At 39.5% G+C, this 22,914-nt stretch overlaps 1 protein-coding gene across 2 annotated transcripts; it reads right to left on the bottom strand.

Moving 5' to 3' along the window:
- Positions 1 to 61: 61 nt before the first annotated feature.
- On the bottom strand, positions 62 to 22,745 carry LOC148371384 (uncharacterized). Of its 2 annotated transcripts, none has more exons than XM_088327847.1 (11): positions 22,729 to 22,745; positions 22,535 to 22,651; positions 20,465 to 20,524; positions 19,348 to 19,368; positions 17,777 to 18,043; positions 17,619 to 17,706; positions 16,614 to 16,843; positions 14,580 to 14,867; positions 12,144 to 12,325; positions 5,652 to 5,744; positions 62 to 1,337 (listed from the first exon to the last, which is right to left on the bottom strand). In XM_088327847.1, exons 3-11 carry the CDS (start codon positions 20,508 to 20,510, stop codon positions 1,029 to 1,031), a joined length of 1,524 nt encoding a protein of 507 aa, XP_088183973.1. In that variant the 5' UTR covers positions 20,511 to 20,524; positions 22,535 to 22,651; positions 22,729 to 22,745; the 3' UTR covers positions 62 to 1,028. The 2 variants fall into 2 exon arrangements, with proteins under 2 accessions (XP_088183973.1, XP_088183974.1); XM_088327848.1 differs by lacking the exon at positions 22,729 to 22,745 and adding an exon at positions 7,254 to 7,279 and having other exon boundaries at positions 1,139 to 1,337; positions 22,535 to 22,716.
- Positions 22,746 to 22,914: the final 169 nt, after the last annotated feature.

Raw genomic sequence — 22,914 nt, 5'->3', positions numbered from 1 at the left:
TACTCAGCAAATACAGCGGGTGCTTTGCGACTGGCGCCTGGCTTTGGCAACATCCATTGGACATATCTAAACCTGCAGGTCATTGACACGATGCAGCTAATTTCTTTCTTGTGCTTCTCTCAGCATTGTCTCACGGGCCGCAGATAATGAAGCAGTGGCCCACATTTAGCTTGCGGGCCACCAGTTTGAGCCATGTGTACTAGTCATTCTAACTTGATTTAGTGAGGTTGATTTCTATTGAATGGTGTTAATGTTGGAATGATTTATGAAGATTTCCCTACGTCTATAATGAAATGTCAACCTTACATTTTTGGGGGGATTTATGAAGGGTAGAATGGAGAACCTATCTTGTAATTAACACTGATGTCCGGATTCCGTGATTGTGCTTACCCCAAAGAACTCACCGCGGGTCCTACAGTGCCGTGAACAAGTATTTGCCCCCTTCCTGATTTTTGCGATTTGATTTTTCATATTTATCCCTCACAAAGGTTTCAACCCAATTTGAATATCACACAGAGACAACCCAAGGAATGTCGATCCAATTTATTAAGGCACAAACCAAATCGAAATGTTAAAAAGGAATTGCTCCCTGAACCTAGTAGCGAGTCGGGCAAAATTTTGCAGCCATAACAGAAATCGAACGTTTACCATAATTGGTAATGAGTCTTTCAAAACGTTTTGGAGGAATTTTGGCCCACTCTTCTTTGCAAAATGGTTTCACATCTGCAATATTGGAGGATTTTCGAGGATGAACTGCCCGCTTAGGGTCACACTGCATCTCAATTCGATTGAAATCCACTTATTCTCTGACATAGGGCCAAATAGGTAGATTTCCTTAACAAATGGAATCAAAATTTCCAAAGTGCATTTTGTATTTTCTTGGGTTGTCTATGAGTGATATTCAAATTGGTTTGATGATCTAAAACCGATGTGAGTGATAAATATGCAAAAAACAGAAATCAGTAAGGGGGCCAATCCTTTTTCACGGCACTGTATGTTAATGCTAACACTAATCGCAGAGAAACTGTTCATGTGCTCTCCACCGCGGTATCCTTGTGCTCAGCTTCTCCTGCCTCAACCGCCGCTTTTTCTGCGGCGGACAAATCGGGGATGGTCGGGGCATCCCCGTTGATCTCTTGCCGCCCCTGGATGGCCCCCTCAAAGGCGGGAGCTGAAGAAGACTCTTCGAGGAGAGGCTTGGGAGAGGTGAGGGTCACAGCGACGTCCGTGTCGCTGTCTGGAGGAAGGCCGGAGTCCAAGCCCGAATCGTTCATCTCCAGGAAGTTGACGTCTGATGTGAGCGCCTTAAAACCGCCCGTTTTGGGAACATTGTCATCCTGTACAAGAAAAAAACGAGGTGAGTTAAAATCAATAATTTTTGCGTGACACGTCACATCCCCAAATTCAAACAATCCGCCGCACTGGAGTGGTCCTCCAGACACGGTTTGAGGTTGTTACGGGGATGAATCAGCAGACCAGCATCCGGACCTGAAGCTTGTCATTATCTGCATCAACCAACTGGCTGAGATTGGAACTGCGTTGTCGAATTGCACATATTTTCCTGTGTTTATTGTTGCAGTTGACTATGATTTGTGTATTTCTACCCAATGCAACGTCTATTGCAGCCTCGTCATCCTAGAACGGGGATTACCTCTTGTGTGACCCTTTTCAAGGTTTCTCATTAATAATAATCAAATTGATTTGGTCCCCTGAAGAATATTAGTTTTCACCTACTATACCGGGGGTTAAAGTCAGTGCTGTCGCTGCAGAGCGGGCACCAAATGACCGATTTACAGCACCCGGTATTCCCAGACTGCCTCCCAATGGAGCGTTAACCAGGCCAGACCCTGCTTAGCTTCCAGAGATCGGGCGTTCTCAGGGTGGTATGGACGTAAACAGGTCAGGTTTTGGGGCTTTTCCTTGCCCGCATGTCAGTTTCAGATCAGTGGTCTGCACAGTCCTTTGTAATAAATCCAAATTAATGTGACTTGACTGGTGTACACTGATTTTTTTTGGCTGGTCATAGTTGGGAGGGCGTCTCAATTTAGTGAAGACGCCAGGTCATTCTGAACTGGTTTTGAATAGTATCTGAGAATCGTTTTGCAAGACTCTGTACGCCAAATCGACTCAAGTATCCACTGAAGGGAGGACCAAACAAGGTCCTTTGGAATCAGCCCGTAGACCATGTAACCGCGAGATTTTCCTATGTTTGTTTGCGATCTTTGTATGCCATTATGGAGTCTTGGTCAGACAAATAAGGTCATCCCATCCCGCCATTTTCTATTGTTCGGAACACTGGTCCACTTTACGACAAACAGGAATAGCCAGGAATATAAAAAATGAGATTCCTCACCTCAATTTGCTGAGTTTGGAATGAAGAGGTACAAAAAACGTGAGACGATTTGGCACATAGTTCCGACTCTTGCAGAGCAATTTTCAGAAACTATTTACAACAAGTTCAGAATGACCTGGCGTCTTCACTGAATTGAGACGCCCTCCCAACTATACCTATCTGTTCTTAATTAAAACTTTAGGTCATAGGTACCAGAAACATTGTTAGCGTATTGAGTTCATACTAATTTTCCACGCACAGCTTTTGACCGTCAGCATCAGTAACGGCGGAAAAAATAACGAGTTAGTTTAGCCCGTTACTGAAAGAATGAAACCGTTATGTAACCGCTGTAACTAAGTACTTTTTTTTCAGTAACGCACCCAACAATGATTGCCTACATGCGTCTTGACATTGGAGGACAACCAATCAATTTTGTCTAATGTTGTAAACATAGCATGCACGTCAACGTTGTCGTTTGAGATGTAACATTTCTCGACTATATTTATGAGTGCCATGTTCGCTGAGTGGCCCAAATTGAGGTCAGGGAAAGAAATTCCATCATTCATTCATGAACACGGTCCAGCAACGTTATTTATTTATTCCTCTCCTCGCATACAAGCGACAATGCCAGTTAGAATTGCGTAGTCATATGCAGGATGTCGTTCATAACTTAGCGTATTTTGCGGACTGTAAGGCGCAGTTAAAAACCCAAATTGGCCAGAAATTTGAAAGTGCGCTTTATAATCTGGTGCACCTTATATACAACAGAATACAACGAAAATGCATATAGTGTATATATATATAAATATATATATATATATATATATATATATATATATATACGTATGTGTGTGTGTGTGTGTGTCACTACAGAAGCTTTTGCAATATACTACCTTGTTGGTGCAATTATTGATTACAGTTGGACCTCGCTACTTCGTGGTTCAGAGCTTCGCGGGTCTAAAAAATAATAATAATAAAATAAAATTTAAAAAAAATAAATAAATAAATACAATTCTTTTTTTTTCTTCTTTTTTTTAAGCATTTTTGAAGGGGCGTTGCTAATTCGTGGTTCCACGTTTGCGGGTTCAGAGCTTCGCAGGTCTAAAAAAATAATAATAATAAAATAAAATATATATATTTTTTAAATTAAAAAAAAGTTTTAGCCCCTTGCGTTGCTACTTTGCGGATTTTCAGTTTTCGTGGGTGGTTTTGGTCCCCATAAACCGCGATAACCGAGGGATTACTATAGTGCAAAAAACACCACTAACCAAAATCGCATTCACATTGTGTGCAATGGGAACCAAACCCGGGTCTCTGCGGTGAGAGAGACGACACTCGATCACGAGACTAGTGGTTATCAACTGGTTCTGCTTGGGGAACCTACATTGCACAAGCTGCGACCCAAATCAAGAAAATAATTCCAATCCTCAAATGTTTTTTTTTTTTCAAAATCAAAGTAGCCAGCAAAACCAAAACGACTTAAAATACTGTATATACATGCATATGAGCCCACGTCGCATATAAGCAACCTCCTAAAACTACTTTGAAATAGCCACATACTAAAAGAAGTTTGTACCCAAACTATTACAAACTCAAGTATGTAAAATATATTGACCAATAAAGATAGATACACTGTTAAAAAAACTAGAAATATAAAATTCTTAAACTATTGAATGTACCTTCAAGCTGTGCCTCAAAAGAGCTCTAACAATATTTTCGTATTTCACAATCATTTCCTGTGGTCCAGTGGTCGCTGTCATTGTTTTCCACTTTTCCTTCCCCTTCTCACTAACTTTCTTGGGACACAGGACTACGGGCAGAAAAAGGAAATAAAAACAATAAAATGAGCTCTGGTCCCTCATAAACACATCTGGGACAGTGCCGATTGACTGAACAGGAAGAAGGGATTGAGTCAAGTCAAGTCATTTTTATTTGTGACGCCCTTAATCACAAAGAGTCTCAAAGGGCTGCACAGGAGATTACAAACCACAGACTATTATTACACCATCCCCTGATCTAAAACCTACATAAGGGCAAGGAAAAACTCAAATACCTCAACATGAGGAAAATGAAGAAACCTTGAGAAGGGACCGCACATGTGGTAATCCACCTTCCAGGATGAGCAGGGCGTTGTCGCCATCTAGTGTTAAGGTGTGTAATTGTCTTCACAGCATCGTTTTTAAAGGCTCGTGATCCACTGAAGATGTGTCCGTGACCCACATTTGGGTCCCGACCCACAAGTTGACTGCACAAGACCCCAAGTGGTATGGTTGACGTATGAAAAGGCATTAGGTGATTACGCCATTTTCCCTCGCGGTGCTAGAAACAAGAATTAGAGAACGAAGAAAAACAGAAAGTCGTCCAGAAAGATGGGACTAAGCGCAAAAAGGTACGACGAGAAAAACAACTCTTTAATGCATCTGATCACGAAACAGATTTTGCAGTTATTTATAGCTTTCAGAAGGACTTTCTGTTTTCTCATTCTCTAATATTCGTTTCCGACACCGCTAGTAAAAATAGTGTGATCGTGACTGATGATTTTAGACTTTTGACTATAAAGGATTATGTACGATCGCATACAAATGACATTTAATGCAAAAGATATTCACTGGCGGGGCTGTGGTGGGAGGTCAGTGCAACCTAGTGGAGATATTGTTTAGAGGAATGGCGGGAACGGGACATGAAGCTGATAAGATAATCAGGGCATCTAGAGTTTTCCAGACATCGAGGCGAGGGGGTGGAACCCACGTGGGGCTTCCCTGGCACGCCCATGGGAGGAGCCGGCACAACATCTTGCGGAAAGACGTGGGCCAAGAGGAGAAGCGAGAGGACTTGAAGAGAAGGCTTGACAAAGACGCCAGCGACACTAATTGGGCCATTTTCGATGGAGTACACTTAGTTCAATTGTTAATGAAATGAAATCTGCTCCTGTGTGAAAATGTCGGCTATTCTTGTTCATCTTTTCCATCAAGAAACGAGCGCGCATTGTTGGGTGAATGTAGGCTGTGTTTGGTTAATGGAGTCAGATAACTAATTTGAACAATTTGGTAAATGGTACATTTTAATATTTAATTCCCAACATGACATGAAATCAAATGCCTTTTTGTATGTTATCTGTATCATTTGTGTTTTCGCGGTTAGTTTTGGACCGATCATTCATTGCACTGACATATAGGTCTAATTCCATGTGCCTTGGAGCCCAGTGCAGCTTATACAAGGACTAAATTTTGCGGGTGCGCCTTGCAACCCCGTGCCTTATAGTGCAGAAATATGGTCATCATTTTTTGATATCATACTTTTGCATGATCTTCAGACTTACTTTGATGGTGACGTCGGCATCTTCGGATAGGTTATCGGACGCAGACTGCATGAGTGACTCTTCTGTGAACCTATTGTATGCCTCTTGGACCACCTAGGCGCACATGCACAGGGGAATATACTCAAAAGCACACTCATATCGTGAAAAGCTTGTATTTTTCAACAAATGTCACCCGAAACAGCCGCAACAGACGCTCAGTGACAACATCTCTTATTCGTATATGAGCGCAAAACAACACACAAGATAAAAAGACCAATGCACAAATACATGTACCAAAAAATAAGAAAGTGACATCACAATAAACAAGCTCCACCTTATACAGCAAACAAAGGAAGGCGACAGGGATGCAGGGCCGGGAGGTAACGGAAGAAGGAATCATGAGAAAGCAGGAGAAAAGGAAGGGTGCAAGGAAGAAGGAGGGATGAACAACCGACAAAGGAACAAAGAGAAGTTGCATGAACGCAATAAGCGAGGGAGCTGAGAAAAATTAAGGATGGTCAATTAGCTATTTGCATAGGATGGAAAAAAATAAAGGAAAGAAACATGGGCAGAAGGACAAAACAAAGAAGAAAGAAGGAGGAAACAAATAAGAATAACAGAAGTGATGGTGAAAAAAATGAAAGAAAATAAAGGGGGTTGTTTGGAATGATCAAGAAAATAAGGGAACACAAAAGAAAATAAGAAAAGAAAAGAAAATGAAAAGAAAAAAGGGGAAGGGAAAAAAGAAGAAATGGGGAAAAAATAAGAAAAGGGAAAAGAAAAGGGAAAGGGAATGGAAAAGGAAAGATGAAAGGGAAAATAAAAGTAAAAAAAAGGAAAGGAAAAGAAAAGAAGGTATAAGAAAAGAAAAGGAAAAAGAAAGGAGAAAGGGGAAAAAAGGAAGAAGAGAAAAGAAAAAAAGACAAGACGAGACAAGAAACAATCAGCCAGATTAAACGTAACTTTTTCAGAATGATGAATGAAAAGAAAACTAACAAATACAGAAAGAATGACATGGAAGGAAGAAATAAAGCGTAAAAGACGCCATGGAGAAAAAAAAAAAAAACGAAAAAAAACTGGCATTTGGAATGACCAAGAAAAGAAGGATCCTATAGAATGAACGGAAGGAAGAAAGAAAAAATAAAAGAAAGGAAGAAAGAAAAAGAATGAAAAAAGAAAGGAAGAAAGAAAGGAAGGAATAAATAAATGAAGAAAGGAGGAAAGGAAGGAAGGAAGGAAGGAAGGCAGAAAGAACCATTTCAACACGTTGGCTTTGGATGATGAGCCCTGATTATTTCGTAAAGGCAATCAAGGAGGAGCGAATCAAAGATTGACACATGAGGCGTCGAAAGAAAGGATCACATGACGCAAATGGATCTTTGCCTGGTTTTTGTTCAAAGTTCACTCAGAAAACACACCATGGCGCAACCAAGCGGCAAGTCGGGATCCCGCCAGAAGGAATCCTTTCTTTGTCACGTTTGGACTTTTTCGGCAAATGAAGTCCGCGGATCGACCCGTGCTCGGGGAGTAGATCGGGGGTCTTATTTGCCGGAAAAGATTGTCAAACATCAAGCCTGCTAGATCTAAAGCAGGAAAAAAACAGCAAAAAGGCCATTGTCTCACCAAGGTGACGCTCCCGCAGGACGCTCCTTTAAGTCAAAGGCCACAACATGATTACTCCAATACATCAAATCCATTACCAGAGCAAGGAAACAGTCCACTCCCCTCCTTTATCTCCACCCAAATACCCAAAACACCTCTTAAAATACAACAGAAACAAAAGAAATAGTCATCAAAATCAAATATGACAACGGCAAGGCACAGACTAACCAGGTGAGGAAAGAGACCCGAGACTGATAGGGACGGCGGCCACTGAACAGACCCTACCAGTGCGGTACCCCCAATTGAGGAAACACTGAAATAGAAAACTAGAAATAAAAGCAACTGCAGTATAAATGTGGAAAAAATAAAAATACTCGGAAATCAAATGTAATTATATTTGTATACTACATCTCAAGCAGATTACGAGGTTGCTGAATTTCTTCTTGGTCTTCTATGGAACAGCTCTATAGGTTGTTGGTTTTTAGTATTAGTGTAGTTTCATTTTAGTAGTTTTTTTTGCAGCTGTATTTTTGGAGCATATCTGCAGTATTTCTTTGTATTATTGTTGTACATTTTTTTCAGTGTCTCTGTAGTTGTATTTTTGCATAAGAGTATGACTGTAGAGGTATATTTGTAGAATTTCCGTACAAGTATTTTTTAAGTATTTCCATAGTGATATTTTGTAGTATTTCTGAAGTATTTTTGTAGTATTTTGCATAGTGGTATTTTTTCAGTGTTTCTGTTGTCTTTTTTAGTATTTTGTAGTACATGGTACACTTTTTTGTAGTATATCTTTTTTGTCATAGTACTGTAGTTGTATTTTTGTAGTATTTCTGAAGTATTTTGCATAGTAGTATTTTTTTTAGTATTTCTTTAGTCTTTTTAGTATTTTGTAGTCGATGGTACACTTTTTTGCAGTATATCTTTTTTTTGTCATAATACTGTAGTTGTATTTTTGTAGTATTTCTGTCATGATATTTCTGCAGTTGCATTTTGTATGAGATATATTCTGAAGTAGTATCTTTGTAGTGTCTCTTTACAAGTACCGGTATTTTTCAAGTATTTACATAGTAATATTTCTTTAATATTTCTGCAGTATTTTTGTAGTATTTCTATTGTAGAATTGTTGTAGTATGTTTAATTATGCATGTAGTTTTATTATTGCTGTATTTCCATAGTAGTATTTTTTTAGTACTACTGTAGTCTTTATTAGTATTTTTGTAGTACATAGTACACTTTTTTGTAGTACATCTGTTGTCCTTTCTTAGTAACATTGTAGTCGTATTTTTGTACTATTTCGGTCATAATATTTCTGTAGTAGTATTTTGTATTATAGTTATATTTTAATGGCGTTTTAGTAGTGTTTATGTTAAGGTAATTTGAAGTATTCCCATAGTAGTATTTCTGCATTATTTTTGTAGTATTTCCCTTGTCGTATTGTTGTAGTATTTCTATAGTATTCATGTAATATTACTGTAGTTTTATTTTTGTAGTAGTAGGAGTATTTTGTATTATAGGGATACTGTTGTTGTATTTTTGTAGTATTTCTGCAGTAGTTTTTTTGAGTATTTCAATAGTATTGTTTAAATAAGATATCATATCCCTATTTTCAAGCACAAAATTTTTAATTTAGTTTTATGTAATTTTGTAGTATTTTTGTATTCTTTCTGTAGTCGTATTTTTTTGTTGTAAACACACAAAGTGAGAACAAAATTTTCTTTTGGCGGGCCGGGGGAAAAAGCTTGACAGTCTGCATGTGGCCCGCGGGCCGTAGTGTGCCCACCCCTGATCTAAACTAACCTAAATTGACATATTGTTTTCTCTACGAAACAGTGGTCGCAATAGCGTTGCTGTATGTTAGATTCTATTTCTGTCCTGCACTATGCTTGGTCAGTATTGCTCTTTTGTTTTGTAGCGCTCTAAAAATAACCTAGTAGACTGCCCGAGCCCATCTGTGAGTTTTTAAACTCAAACGCACCCCACTTTTTAAAACACTTAACTCTACTTTATTTTGTGTAATTATTGTGGGGCTGCAACTAACGATTATTTTGATAATATTTATAAAAAACACATTTCAAACTTCTCCACTTGATTGAAATGTTGAAGTTTTTCTACAGATAGAAATTGAGTGCACAAAATAACAGAATGTTCTATAATATAAAGCAGGGGTCTCCAACCCGGTGTTCGCGGGCACCAGGGTCGAGGTCCCTGCGGACCTGTTCAGAAGCTAGCTCACCAGTCCTGAGTCATTGAGATTTTCTAGTAAAATGAGTTTTGTATTGGTTGACTGAGTCTCTTAAACCCAATTCTGATCATTAACTTGGTAATAACACATTAACAACATAGTAATAACACGATAAGTTTAAATACATTCGAATGAGTAAATTCCAGTTGATGGGCTTCATGGATAATAAAATAAAATCTATTCAAGTATTGATCGTTTTTTTACGCAATGAAAATCTATTCATGCATTATTTGTTCATCTTTTTATTGGTTTATTTTACTGGAAATACAAAAAAACTCCAATTTATGGGTTTTATAAAGAAGATTTCCCCCAAAAATGTGCATTTTATTTCTAGCTTGCTGTCTGCCCACCTTTTTAGCTATCTAGCAAGCTATCTAGCTAGCTTTTTACATTGTTTTTGCTCGCAAACTAGCAAACTTTTGACCTTCTTGCTAGTTTTCAAGCTAATTTTTGGCCTTGTTTCTAGCTAGCTATCTAACTTTGTTTTTAGCTAGCTAGAAAGAGAAGTTAGAAATCTTGGTTTTTAGATGGCTTTTTACTCTTTAACTAGCTATTTAAGCCCTATTTAGTTTTTTACCCGTTTACCTTTCTCGCCAACTATCATGCTCCCTTTTTGGCTATTTTGCAAGCGATCTTGCTAGCTTTTTACATTGTTTTTGAATGAAATCTAACAAACATTTGACCTTTTCGCTAGTTTTCAAGCAAATTTTTGGCCTCCTTTCTAGCTAGCTATCTAGCTTCGGTTTTAACTAGCTAGAAATAGAAGTTAGAAATCTTACTATTTAGATGGCTTTTTACTCTTTTAGCTAGCGATTTAACCCCTATTTAGTTTTTTACTTGTTTACCTTTCAAGCTAACTATCAAGCTACCTTTTTAGCTATTTAGCAGGCCATCTAGCTAAGATTCCATTATCGAAATTGATATCAAAATGAGTGTTGAACGCACGTTCTACTGTTGGACTGTTTGTTGTGTGAAAATATTTGAAGTACAGTAGTATATGTCTACTTGAGCAGTTGTCTGACTAGAGATGTATTCTATAGAGGGACACTCCATTTTTTGTTTTACAATTGACTTCTGTTGTGGCCAAGATACTTGAAGTACAGTAGAACATGTCTACTGGACCAGATAACTCCGGTTACAAGAGTTAGATTTCATATATTAAACTCACTTCATGTTGTTTACTGCTGATTGTTATTTGATTGAATTGTTAAGTATTTTTGTGGCACTTGAAGTGTAGGAGAAATCGGTTACTGGTGAATTGCAATAAATAGAGCACCACTACCTGTCTGTTCTTCTCTATTCACCCGACTCGATGAACAATAATAGTTACTTTCCCTGGTAACTATAACTTCTACTATAGAGTAACTCAGTAACTCACTCAGTTACTTTTTGGAAGAAGTATTGAGTAACTGTAACTCATTACTTTCTGAAAGTTACATGCCCAACGCTGTTCAGTGGCCATGTTTCAAGTGCATTATCCCAGTTGTCCATATTTTTTATTTCGGACGTGAATACTTTATATTAGAGGTAAACACTTTATATTTTTCTTTTTATTAGTCTTATATTGTATATTTTGCCAACTGGAGTGCAACCGTAATTTCATTATTGCAATACAATGATAATAAAAGGTATTGAAGTAAAAAATGAATGGTATCAGAAATGAAGTTTTTAGGGGTCATAACAGACAATAAATTAAGTTGGAAAATACACATCAGACGCATACAAACTAAGGTATCTAAAAGCATTTCAATCATTAAGAACAAAAATTCATTTTAAACTATAATGCATTGTATTTATTATATTGTTCTGTAGTTCTGCCATACTTAACATATTGTGCAGAAGTCTGGGGCAATAATTACCAAAGTTCACTAACGCCCCTTTTTATCCTCTAAAAACGTGCAATTAGGAACATACACAGGGTAGGATATCGAGATCATACTACATTCCTGCAGTCCAAATTGTTAAAATTGGATGATTTAGTAACATTTTTCTCTTCACAACTGCTATTTAAGGTCAACAAAAACAGTGCCAGAAGACATCCAAAAATGATTCATTCGGAAAGAGGGAAATTATAACTTGAGGGGCTGTAGTAAATTCAAAATCCCAAAGGTGAGAACCACCAGGAAAAGTATGTGTGTGTCTGTGTGCGGAGTCAAACTTTGAAACAATTTACATGACAAGATCAAACAATGTCCAACTATTCACGTGTTCAAATTTAAAGACAAAAAAAAACATTACTGGCGGAATACAGAGATGAAGAAAATGGGGTGTGAGTGATACGAGAGATTGGAAATACTGCGTTTACAACTATAGTTAACTTTGTGTTATTGTTGCTATTGTTATATCATAACTGTTAATATTAATATTATTACTATTGTTGTTATATCATTGGTGTATTTCATTGGGAAGATGAAGGGGTAGGGAATATAAGCATTTGGTTTTTACTACCCCTTTTCGAACAGATTATGGAACATTATTTTGTTGTTGAGTTATTGTTTTTGTTGTGATGTTGAGTTATTGTTTTTGTTCAGTTTTTTATCTTAATGTTCGAATAAAGTTTTCATTCATTCATTCGTTGTGATTCTGACCACTGTTTTATATTTTGTGTACCTTGGGTGTCCCTAAAGGCGCTCCGAAATCAAATGTCTTATTATCGTTATAATTACCTGTCGAAAGGCCTCGCCCTCTTCGCTTTTGCCGGCCTGCTCCGCCAGTAGCGTGAGTTTTTGGTTTTTCTGGTTCCTTTTGTGCACCTTGTAGAGGCAGGACAGCAGGCACACCAGCAGCATGAAGGCCAGCAAGCTCAGCAGCGATAGGACGGCCATAGTCAGAGGAGGAAGCTTGGAGGCTGCGGGCAAAAGCCAGGTGCTGAATCAGGGGTGTCGAGCATACGCCCGTTGTTTCAGTTTTACTCTGTTTTGGATTCAAGTAGAACTTGGATGCTAATCTTGACGCAGTACTTTAATCTATATCAGGGGTGTTAAACCTACGCCCAACGTTTCACTTTTACTCTGTTTTGGATTTAAGTGGAGCTTGGGCGCTGATCTTGACTGAGCACTTTGTTCTAAGGCAGGGGTGTCAAACATACCTTCGATGTTTACATACTGGGGCTTTACTTCAAGGGCCCCCCCGCATACTTTTTTACTCGATGCCGCCACCATCTGGCTTGTGTCATCATTGCAGCCTCAATCAGCTAATTTATGTTGCAGGTACGCTCAAATGAACTTATTTTACTTTCAACTTATTTCATACTACACCAACAAACAACTCATTTATGGCAAAATTGAGGCACTTATTAAGGAATATCAAAACAATTCTATCTACTTGGGTTTAAAATTGGATTTGCAGGTGACCATATCGTCCATTAGGTGGGGCTGACGATCCACCACCATAAATAGTCCAAAATAGCCTCTTTTTGTCTCTGTAGTATCAGGAAGGAAGCAATCCTCATAACATATTGTATATTAGCCTAAATGTGTATAATTGATACGCAATCCTTGCACTAATACACATTTCAAAGTGCCCTCTTTAGGTGTACTGTAGTATGTACTTCTCCTCTTGGGAACAGCCTTCATAAGACGTTGCCATACAAACTAATGCCTGCTGCCGTTAAACATAAGGGAAGAAGAATCAAACGTGGCAACCTTTTCAAGCACTTCACCCAAATTTCAAACGCTTTTCAATCGTGGACAACACAATTTTAAAATGCAAGCATTTGCAAGGATTTCAAGCACCTGTACGAAACCCAAACAAATATAAACAAAACAACAACAACAAAAACGCTGGGACAAACATGAGGTCCCTATCCACCACTCCCTTTGGCCATCATTCATCTTAACAAATGTGTTTTGCCCCGAACTGCTTTGCTAAGGGTAAGATGAAAGCAGATAAACGCATTGGAAAATAAAATTAGGGTTCTTTGAAAACAATTGTGCATTGTTCACACATACCTAACAGGGAAAATGGCTAAAGTTGACTTTTTTAAAGCAAGGATGTCACACTCTCTTGAGCTTAAAGGCCACATGGTTGAAAAAAAAAATTCTCACGGGGGCGGGACTAGTAGATGAGAGAGAAAGAGAGCGAGAGAACGAGAGAGAAAGAATGAGAGGGATAAAGAGAGATAATTGGGGGAAACACAAAGAGAGGGAGAAAGAGATAAAGAATCAGAGAATGAGAGAGAAAAAGAGAGAAAGAGAGAAATAAATGAAAGGAGGAAGAGATAGAGAGAGAGAGAGAAACGCAGAAAGATAGAAAGAAAGAAAGAAAGATGGAAAGAAAGATAGAAAGAAAGAAAGAAAGAAAGATGGAAAGAAAGAAAGATGGAAAGAAAGAAAGAAAGAAAGATGGAAAGAAAGAAAGAAAGAAAGATGGAAAGAAAGAAAGAAAGAAAGAAAGAAAGAAAGAAAGAAAGAAAGAAAGAAAGAAAGAAAGAAAGAAAGAAAGAAAGAAAGAAAGAAAGAAAGAAAGAAAGAAAGAAAGAGAGAAAGAAAGAAACAGACAAAGACAGACAGAGAGAGACAGAGAAAAAGAGAGAAACATAGAGAGTGAAAGATATAGAGGGAGAGAGAGAGACACAAATAGAAAGAAAGATAGAAAGGAAAGAAGAGAAAGAGAGAAACTTTGAGAAAGAGAAAAAAAGTGAAACAAGGAGAGGGTGTAAGAGAGTAAGGGGGAAAAACAGAGGAAGAGACAATGAAAGAGAGAAAGAGACTAAAATGGAAAGAGAAAGAAGGAGACACAAATAGAGAGAAGGAAAGAGAAAGAGAGCAAGAAAGGAAATTAGAAAGAAAGGAAAGAATAGAGAAAGAGAGACACAGAAAAGGAGAAGAAGGAGAAAAAGGAGGCAGAGAGAAAAAGAGAGTAAAAATGAGGGAGGTAGAGAAAGAAATACAGTTTCAGTTGCTTTGTGAGTGGCGCCGGTCTATGTCACCACCTTTGTCAAACCACAGCTCTGATTTTTCTCTTCTGCTCCTCTCATTTAAACTCTCAGCAGGCATATAGGACACTAGTGTTTTGAGGGAACCCACACCCCTCCCCAAAAGGAAAAATAATGAAACGGATAAATAAAAAAAACTACAATAAAAAAAAAATCTTCTTCTTACCAAGTACGTCCACGTGAGCGTGAGCGACGGGGAAGCCAGCCAAGTCTGTGATTTTGAAGACGCCGTCGTCCGAAACTCGCACTTTCCGCAGCAGCATTCGGGAGCCGTCCGCACTGAGGCGGCCCGCCAGTTGGGGGTCTTCAGGCGTCACCAGAAGGCCCCGCTCCAGCACCGGCCGGTCCTGGTGGCTCCATTTGGACCTGTAGACCACCTTGACCTCAGAGTGGTGCAGATAGAGTTTCACCGTCATGTCGGCTCCGTCGGTAGGGTGCAGGAAGTCGTGATGCTCTGCGTTATCAAGGAAGGTTTCAGTCATAAGAATACATTTGATATTGAAGTGCCTTTCAGGACATCCAAGGTCACTCTAAACAGAAAATAAAACAATAAGGAAAACATACATAATATAGAAAGAAAATACAGTAAAAAGGGGCACCCGTGTCAAGCAGTTTAGAATGACTAGGCAAGTCTCAAGTAGAGGGTTTTGAGTCTGGATCGGAAGATGGGCAGGGTGGCAGAATTCTGGAGGTCCGGTGGTATTGAGTTCCAGAGATGGGAACAGAGTGGCTGAAAGCTCTGCTCACCTTGGAGCTGAGACGGACAATGAGTACGGTGAAATGAAGGGAGGACGAAGATCTGAAGGCGTGGCAATGTGTAGGAAGTCGGAAAGGTAGGGAGAGGCAAGGTTATGGGTGGCCTTATAGGTGTTCAAAAAAGAGGTATGTGATTCTTCGGTTGATCAGGAGCCAGTAGAGTTGTTGAAGTGATTGCGAGAGGGGGTTTTGATGTTGATGCGAGCAGCAGAATTCTGGACCAGCTGAAGTCTATGCAGGGACTTTAGATGTAGAAGGAGAAAATTACATTGATCGAGGTGCCAAAGCTATGGACAAGAATGGTGGTTGTGTGGGGGAGTGAATGATGGGCAAAGATGTGAAATGAGAGTGTACTGTCAAACATGACACACAGACTCTTGACCTGAGGAGGGAACTACTAAGGAGTTGTTGACGGTGTTAGGTTTTAAATATTAAAATGTAGCGTTTACCCAATTGTTCGAATTAGTTATCCGACTCAACTAACATTCACCCAACAATGCGCGCTTGTTTCTTGATGGAAAAGATGGACAAGAAAAGCTGACATTTTCACACGAGGGCAGATTTAATTTCTTTAACTATTTAACTAAATGTACTCCATTCAAAATGGCAGAATCAGTCAAATTAGTGTTGTTTGAGTCTCTAGCAAGCCTTCTCTGAAGTCTTCCAGCTTTTCTTCTCTCGGCCCACGCTTCTCCGCAAGATGGTGTGCCGGCTCCTTCTATGGGTATGCCAATAAGGCCCCCTGGGCTCCACCATCTCGGGGAAGAGCGTCGCGATGTCTGGAATTAACCAAAACAACACCGAGTGTTTCTATGTCATCAGGGCCTTGTTCTCCAAACATCGCCTGCCGTCCTGCACCAGAGTCCTGTTGTCAACAGAACTAGACAAAATATTCTGCATTCGGAACGGCGCGACCTGTCATTGAACTATAGCCTACTCCGTGAAAATCTTCATTGCACTCAATAAATGTAACTTGTATTCAATCGTATACAATCCTTTATAGTCAAATGTATAAAATCCTTCAACGGAGAGAAAGAAGGTGTCAACCTTAGACTGTGTGGATTTGGTAACAATAAGGAGTTACTTACATAACTTTGGCAGTCGACCATAATTTTATTTCAGGGTGGCAGGAGGTGAGGTGAAAATGTGGATAGAAATGTTGAATTTACAGAACAGACCGAGCCCTGGGGCACACCTGTGATAACGGTCAGATGAGAAGGACTTGAGTTGAATGGAAGGGTTTGAAGGGATTTTGGGTGATACAAATGAGAAGAGTCTACTGAGGATGGGGTGAAAAATGGTATTGAAGGCGGCACTCAGGTCAAAAAGGATGAGGATGAAAAGTGGACCAGAGTCAGCTGCCTTGAAGGGATCGTGGGTGCTTTTGATGAGTGCAGATTCTGTGCCGTGACGCAGGCTGTCGCATCCCGGCAAAATAGCCCACCTCGCACGTGAAGACAGTTCCTCAGTCGAACTTTGCCCTCGTAATCGCGCACGGTGAAACTGCCCTCGTCCGCCATCTTGACCGAGTGCAGCGCCACGCTTTTGTTGGTCACGCTTATTCGGCCGGCGTAGGCGTCGGCCAGCACCAGAGAGTTTCGGAAGAGAAGCGCCGGCGGCGGCTCGGTGGCGTGCAGGAAATCCGAGTGGTTGACGTGCTGGACCGGGCCGGGCCTGAGTCATGACACAAGCCTTCAATACCGAATTAATTCGATTAACACAATTTTTGTCCGATTTTTCAAACTTGTTCCAATCCAACTTCAATTCCTCTAGATCGGAGGTGGGCAACCCGGAACTGGAAGGCTGCATGTCCTGCATGTATTTGGTGGTTTCTCTTCTCCAACTCAGCTCATTCAAATGATCAGCTTATTAGCAAACTGTGCAGGACCTAGACAACCATCCTTGTGGTTGGCCTCACTTTTGTTGGAGCAGAGAAACTTTGAGAAGATGCAGAACATGTAATGGAGCATTATGGGAAAGTTCAGCCAAAACAACGTTGTATAACTGGTACCGTGAGTTCAAATAGTGTGATGATAAGAGCAAATCTAATGCTTTTTCTAAATCATCTAAATGTCAGAGGGAAGAGTCGGTGGAGCATGTCATAATTAAGTACAACAATTAGAAGGAGGGAATGAAGAAGAGGCCGAGGATTCTTTTACATTTTTGAGGAGTACGGGACTTTTTAACAGGATTAGAGAAGTGGAACAGTGACAAGGATCTGTTGAAAGGGGGCGATAATGCACCAAAGAGATGAATGCCAACCGCCGTTAAACCTAAAGTAGAAGAATCATCATCTAGATCCCTAGAGGTCTAGGGTTTACACAGTAGTTTTAGGCTTATTATCATTATTATATTATCATTGTTGTTATGGTTATTAGTAACATAGTTATTATTGGGCCATATTGTCAGACATCAGAGTAAAAGGTTGCGGACCACTGAGTTAGAGTACCTGAACTCCAAGCTGATTGGACCTTCAACCTGATTCAAGTGGATGTAATAGGTATCTCCATACTTGACCACCTCCTCCACAGCACAATCTTTTGAAAACACAGTACCAAAAATCAGAAAACAAATCGGATTTCTCTTTCTTTTTTGCTTCTTGTTCACCTCGAACATCCAGAGTGAAGCGCCTGACCAAGCCCTCTTTCCTGCTGACAACATAGACGCCTTCGTCCTCCTCGCGAGCATCCTCCAGAAGCAGGTAGCCGTAAGGGCTGAGACGAGCCCGCGGGTGGAGGAGCTTCCCGGCCCGGAGCAGCGGCACCTCGGCGCTCTTGTTGACCTTGGGTCGGAAAACCACCTCGCCCGATTTGCCGGCCGGGAGGTCGATATGGAGGTCTTCACCAAAGAAGGCAGTCCTATGCTCTTCCTTGACTAGGGAAGGAAAAAACGAGTTAGCAAACACCGGGCCATGGACCGGTACCTGGCTGTGGGTAGTTTGGTCTGGGAAATTGGGTGTGGGTAGGCCAATGATTTTAGTTGCTGCGTAAGTAAAATGTATGAGTTTGGTCCGGTTAATAACAGAGGGCATATTGAAACTAATGAGGTAGCAGTCCAGGAGGATGGCTTGAACAATGCTTGGGCGCAGTAGTAACATGAGGTGAGGTGCAACATATAGTCCTGTGAATTTACGGACGACTGGCAGTTTTTAGTGACTCCTTCTTTGAACGGTAAATGGTCTGCATTTGAACCAACTGTTTGATGTTTAGTTTAAACCGTTACCTTGAAAGCTGCATCCCCCAAACAACACATTTACTAATTAAGGTGGACTTACTTCATCCATACACAATACCCGAAATGTTTTTCAAGAACAAACACAAAATTTTGGTTGCCAGACTTTGCAGTAGCTTCATTGGGAATTGGTGATCTTTTATGAGACCTGCGTAGGTCTGGGAACGATCCATCAAGGGGGCGCAGTCATTCCACCCAAACCATTGAATTTGAGGTGAATGGGCTATGCATGAATTTGTGAAATGTTTGATTGTGATACGGTAGTCGAAGATGGATTTGTAAAAATGACTATGTCGTCCGAGTATTTTAGAAATGTTTTGGTGGGTGAAATGCTGAAGTAGTCTTCAGTGTAGAGCAGGGGTCTCCAATTCGTGGCCCTTGCCTTAATATGAAAGTTATAGGGAGGGTGTGCATTATCCGCCCACTAGATGTCCTGCCATTGAAAACGAGTGCTACAAGCACAACGGAAGAAGACAAAATACAGAGACTCAAAGTGACCAAATGAAAAAAGAATTACTTTTGAAAAAAAAGAGAAATAAGAAAAATTAACGAGTAAATTAATGGACATAGCATTTCTTTTGTGCCCCCTTGTTCCGTGGTTACTTTGGTCCAGGTTTTGTATATGGAAAATTTAAATTACAAAATAAAGAGAGAAAGAATGACCAAAGAAATTAGTTTTAAAAAAAAGTAAAAATAAAAAATAAAGGAAAGCAAAAAAATACAAACATTAAAAAAAAGAAATGAAAAGAAAAAGTTGTTTTTTTCCCGATTTTTCCCCCCTTTTCCTTTTAATTCATTTTTTTTCTTTCTTTTTCTCCTTTTTAACTTTAAAATAACGAAGAAGTAAAAAAAGTATGAATCCTAATGACTTAATATAGGCAGTGACATGTTTCAATATTTCCTAGTGATTCATGGTATTGTTGAGTTTTAACAGAGGTAAAACTTACCTTTAAAGGTCGCTGACCAAACTAAAAAGAAAAAAAAGAAGAAGAGAGTGTTACATTTGACAAATATTCCATGTTCTAACAAAAACTAATAAACAATCATACACGAGAGTGACATGGGGAGACATTTTTTTCTGTGTTATTAAAACAAAAAAAGGATTCATCATTTTTGGGAAATATTGGAAAACAAAGATGAAGGATTTGTGTTCAAAAACAACTTTGCAAACTACAATAGCGTAGTTTTGGTTTTTATGTTTTTTTTGTTTTCTGTCATGTCCTGCTCGGCTGTCATGGCACCCAGCTGTCCCCGCCTCTTGACACCGGCTGAGACGCTTTGAACTGATTGCTTGTGGAGTACTTAAACGCTCCTTTTGGGACTGCCCGTTGCCAGACCATTGCTTTATCTTGTTGAAGACCTGTTCATGCCCGTTTGATCTGAGTAATACCTAGTTTGTAATTTTGATTGCCTTTAAACCTGTTTTGTTTTGTCTTTGGTCCGTTTGTGTGTTGGACAACTTTTATTTCCTAATTAAAGTGACAGATCGTCTACGCATATGAGTTCCGACTTCCTGCCTCTCTGTCCGTTTCGTGACAGTTTTCAGCTTTTGAAAAAACAATCTTTGTTTTCATTTTTTTAATGACGAATTCATTTTTTTGTTTACTCATCATTTCTTTTTGTTTTGTTTATTTTTTTTCAATAAAAAAAGACACTGATTCCTTAGGGCGAGGCAATTTTTAGAATCAGATGAATTCGTCATATTTTAAAAACGGACTATTTGAAAAACAGAGGAAGGGATTTCATAGTTGATTTTCCAAATATAGTGCTGATCATTGGTCAAAGGTTACTCACTAAATAATAAAATTGCATTGTTTTTGGTCTGTTTTGTTGCCTCGGCTATAAAGGTTAACTGTCATTTACAACCAATTTTCGATCAGTTGTTGGAACATTTCTCTTAATGTGTTTATTTTCATTTAATACAATTTATTTCAATAAGCGTGCGTGTTGAGTGTCAATTGTCATCATCAATGCCGACTGATGAAACGAAGATTTGTAATTTTTACAGCCCGGCACAAAAGACGATCAGGGAAAAGGAGATAAAGTCAAAGCCGTGATGCTTACCTGTGTGGAGAAGGTTGCTTAGCAACACACACGCCAACCATCTCATCTTCAAAACACAGGCTGGAGGGAACAAAACTAAAATAAATCAAGGTATTGGAAAATACTTTTAAAGAATATACAGTTTATGAAAACAATTATTTGTATCAGAGTAAGATTGTTTAAAATTTAGCATACAATGTTTTGTATCGTCCGAGTGGTCAAATATTGCACGCTGTCCCTTTAAATTAACTGTACCGCTTACTGACAAATACTAAATGCTCCCCTGCCAATCATTTGCAATTAGCAGTTTTGTTAACGTCAACAGCTTCAATCCCGCCGAGTCAGTCGAAGAGCGGAGGAGGATGTATCGGGCTTCCGTCGTTTACAGTGCCTAGCGAAAGTATTGACCCCCTCCTCCCAAACAGGAACCATTTGTCGTGGGGCTACATCCCAAGCCTTAAAACTTAAAAACAGAACACATTTTCTAAAACTCAGCATGCGAGACACAATATGAAGTAAAACAAATGTTAGGGCCCGACATGCCTCCTAGCGCCAGTGGGCATGTATGTTTTTAATTGTCCTGAACTCTTTAAAAGGACATTTTTGATCAGCAAACTTTGGCGGGTCATTTTGAGTTATTCTGTGATCCTCCTTGTGTCAGGTGTGTTTGTTTCTGCTTTTCTTCGTTACTTTGCTCATTGCAGTTTCCGTTTCTAGTTTTGGTGCTTGTTTTGTATTTTGGTTTTGTCCGTTTTTTTTTTTTTTCAGACATGTCGTTTCTTTCGTGCCCCCTTATGACTTTGATCCAGGTTTTGTTAATAAATACCATCAGTGTTTTAAGAACCCCTTGCTTCCAATTCCTGCCTCCCACACAATGGGTACAGCACCCCCAAACATACCAGACAAATTATTTCAACATTCCAAAAGTAATAGCTAATGAATATCTAATTAACTTATATTTGGGCACTAGATATGATCACTTTGGATCGGAAAATTCAATGCAATAGGGCTACTACAGAGGTGTTTTATTGCATTAAATTTAATATCTTGAAAAATATAATAATTTAAAAAAGTAAGTACAGAAAAACGTAGCTAGGTGTTTGAATGGTGAGCATGAGCGCCATTAAAAATTGTTTTTACACAAAGGGACGCAGGATAATAAATAATTAAACTACTTTTTATATACATTTTGCTGATATTAGAGAACAATCAGGGTAGCAGTAGCTTAGGAGGTAGCACGGTCGTCTTGGGACCAAAAGAGATCTCGGGTTCGATTCCCAGCTCCTCCAAGTTAACTGTGTTCTTTGGCAAGCTACTGAACCTCCAATGCCCCTGATAAGCATGACTGACTCCGCTATTGGTGTGTGAAGTGTATTGTAAAGCACTTTGGAGGTCCTCAGTGATTGGTAACATGCAGTGATTGGTAACATGCATTTACCATTTAAGAGGAAGATACAGACATGAAATGTTGCTACAAATAGAGAATCGCCCACTTAAGAGAGAAAATGTTTAACTTGGAACTCTTTAAGGACGCCTCAAATGACGCACCCCGCCTTTGATATCATATTCACTACATTTTACATTGCACCGCAAGGCAAATAGGTCTAATTATGACCACAATTGAGTATTTTATCAATGTTGATTCCATAGTGAAGAAGCCCCTCACCCCCTTTCCCTTCCTTCATACTCACGATGCAGCCAAGGGTGTGTCAGGACAAGCCTGTCCCGCACCACTTTATGGTCCCAGATGGAGGAAAGATGGAGGATGGGAGTGCAAGTTGGTACATAATGGGATTATGGAGAGAGGGGGGAATCAGAGAAAAGAGTGGGCTGGTGGGGAGGATATCAGGTGTGTGACATAGATATAGAAGAGCTCAATTCTTCAAAAATGGAATAAGGCTTATTTATGTACACATCAAAACCAAAATTCAAAATGAGTGTCTAAGAATATGGGGTGCTTTAAGATAAATGGCTTGCTTCGTGATAGTGTGAAGATGCTTGTAGCGACGTGAAAGCAGGAATCAAAAAGAATTTCTTATTCGTGCAAAAAGGTAGAGTACACCGATCTGCGGTGGACTATTTGTTTCTTACCTTATGTCGTGCAAGAGAAACGAGGCTGCAAAGTGATCCTTTCTAGTGCAGAAATCAAACCTTTTTTCTTTTGGAATAAGCTCGCCCGGACCAAAAGCATCAGAGCACTGCAGCCATCTGGAGGGAAAAAAGGATAAGAGAAAAAGGAAGAGAGAGGGAGGAAGAGAGGGACTTTCCCTTTTCACGACTATTACCACGATGCTGCCTTTGTGCGCCTTCGGGGACTCGGCGCCGTTCGGGAATCTTCGACGTTTTTCGGGAAAATGCTGCTGGCGTGGCTTTATTTAAAAAAGACGTCTTTCTTTCGTTCTCTCTTTCTTTCTTCCTTTCTGTAGTTCTTTCTTTGTGACTTTCCCCCCTTTGTTTTTCCCTTCTTTCTT

This window comes from Urocampus carinirostris, chromosome 2, assembly GCF_059441175.1.
Source record: "Urocampus carinirostris isolate Australia breed hairy pipefish chromosome 2, RoL_Ucar_1.0, whole genome shotgun sequence".
NCBI classification, from domain to species: domain Eukaryota; kingdom Metazoa; phylum Chordata; class Actinopteri; order Syngnathiformes; family Syngnathidae; genus Urocampus; species Urocampus carinirostris.
This window is presented reverse-complemented; position numbering and strand designations above follow the sequence as displayed.

What these genes read in the sequence shown, in the direction of transcription:
- LOC148371384 (XM_088327847.1), bottom strand. Translation starts at nt 20,510, where the DNA reads ATGAGATGGTTGGCGTGTGTGTTGCTAAGCAACCTTCTCCACACAG. An exon ending in GAACTGTCTTCACGTGCGAG is followed by an intron (nt 14,868 to 16,613) that starts GTGGGCTATTTT and finishes TTGATAACGCAG; the next exon opens with AGCATCACGACTTCCTGCAC. An exon ending in AGGGCGAGGCCTTTCGACAG is followed by an intron (nt 5,745 to 12,143) that starts GTAATTATAACG and finishes ATGTGCGCCTAG; the next exon opens with GTGGTCCAAGAGGCATACAA.